Source organism: Mesitornis unicolor, unplaced genomic scaffold (genome assembly GCF_000695765.1).
Source record: "Mesitornis unicolor isolate BGI_N332 unplaced genomic scaffold, ASM69576v1 scaffold39630, whole genome shotgun sequence".
NCBI classification, from domain to species: Eukaryota; Metazoa; Chordata; class Aves; order Mesitornithiformes; family Mesitornithidae; genus Mesitornis; species Mesitornis unicolor.
In genome coordinates, this window is record NW_010158313.1 from 7,336 (window position 1) to 7,616 (window position 281).

At 64.4% G+C, this 281-nt stretch overlaps 1 protein-coding gene across 1 annotated transcript in view; it reads right to left on the reverse strand.

Moving 5' to 3' along the window:
- LOC104539591 (alanine--tRNA ligase, mitochondrial-like) overlaps positions 1-278 on the reverse strand; it is a gene marked incomplete at both ends in the record, with an annotated part of 7,329 nt that extends 7,051 nt beyond the window's left edge. Inside the window, 2 exons of the mRNA XM_010183166.1 lie at positions 1-57; positions 264-278. The exon at positions 1-57 is cut by the window's left edge and continues 162 nt beyond it. Of these exons, the coding sequence (XP_010181468.1) occupies positions 1-57; positions 264-278 (72 nt within the window). The remainder of the gene's footprint in view (positions 58-263) is intronic.
- Between the last annotated feature and the right edge of the window lie 3 nt (positions 279-281).

A 281-nucleotide genomic window follows, 5' to 3' on the forward strand; every position in this document is an offset into this window, starting at 1 on the left:
CCGGTGCCGGGCCAGCTCGCTCTGGGGGTGCACAGTGCCCAGGAAAATCGGCTTGAACTAGAAATGAAGGCAGAGATACACCCGCTGCTGTCAGGTACCACCCAACACATGGTGCGGGCTCCTGAAACACAGGCACAGGCAGGATGCTCCCCTCGCCGCCGGGGAGCTCCGTTAAAGGAGTCAGAGGCCCCGGAAAGCCAGCAGAGGGCACTCGCAGGCGAGTGAGAGCCAGAGCCCCGGCCCGGTTGGCTGAGGGGAAGCACCTGGTTCATGCCCGCGTT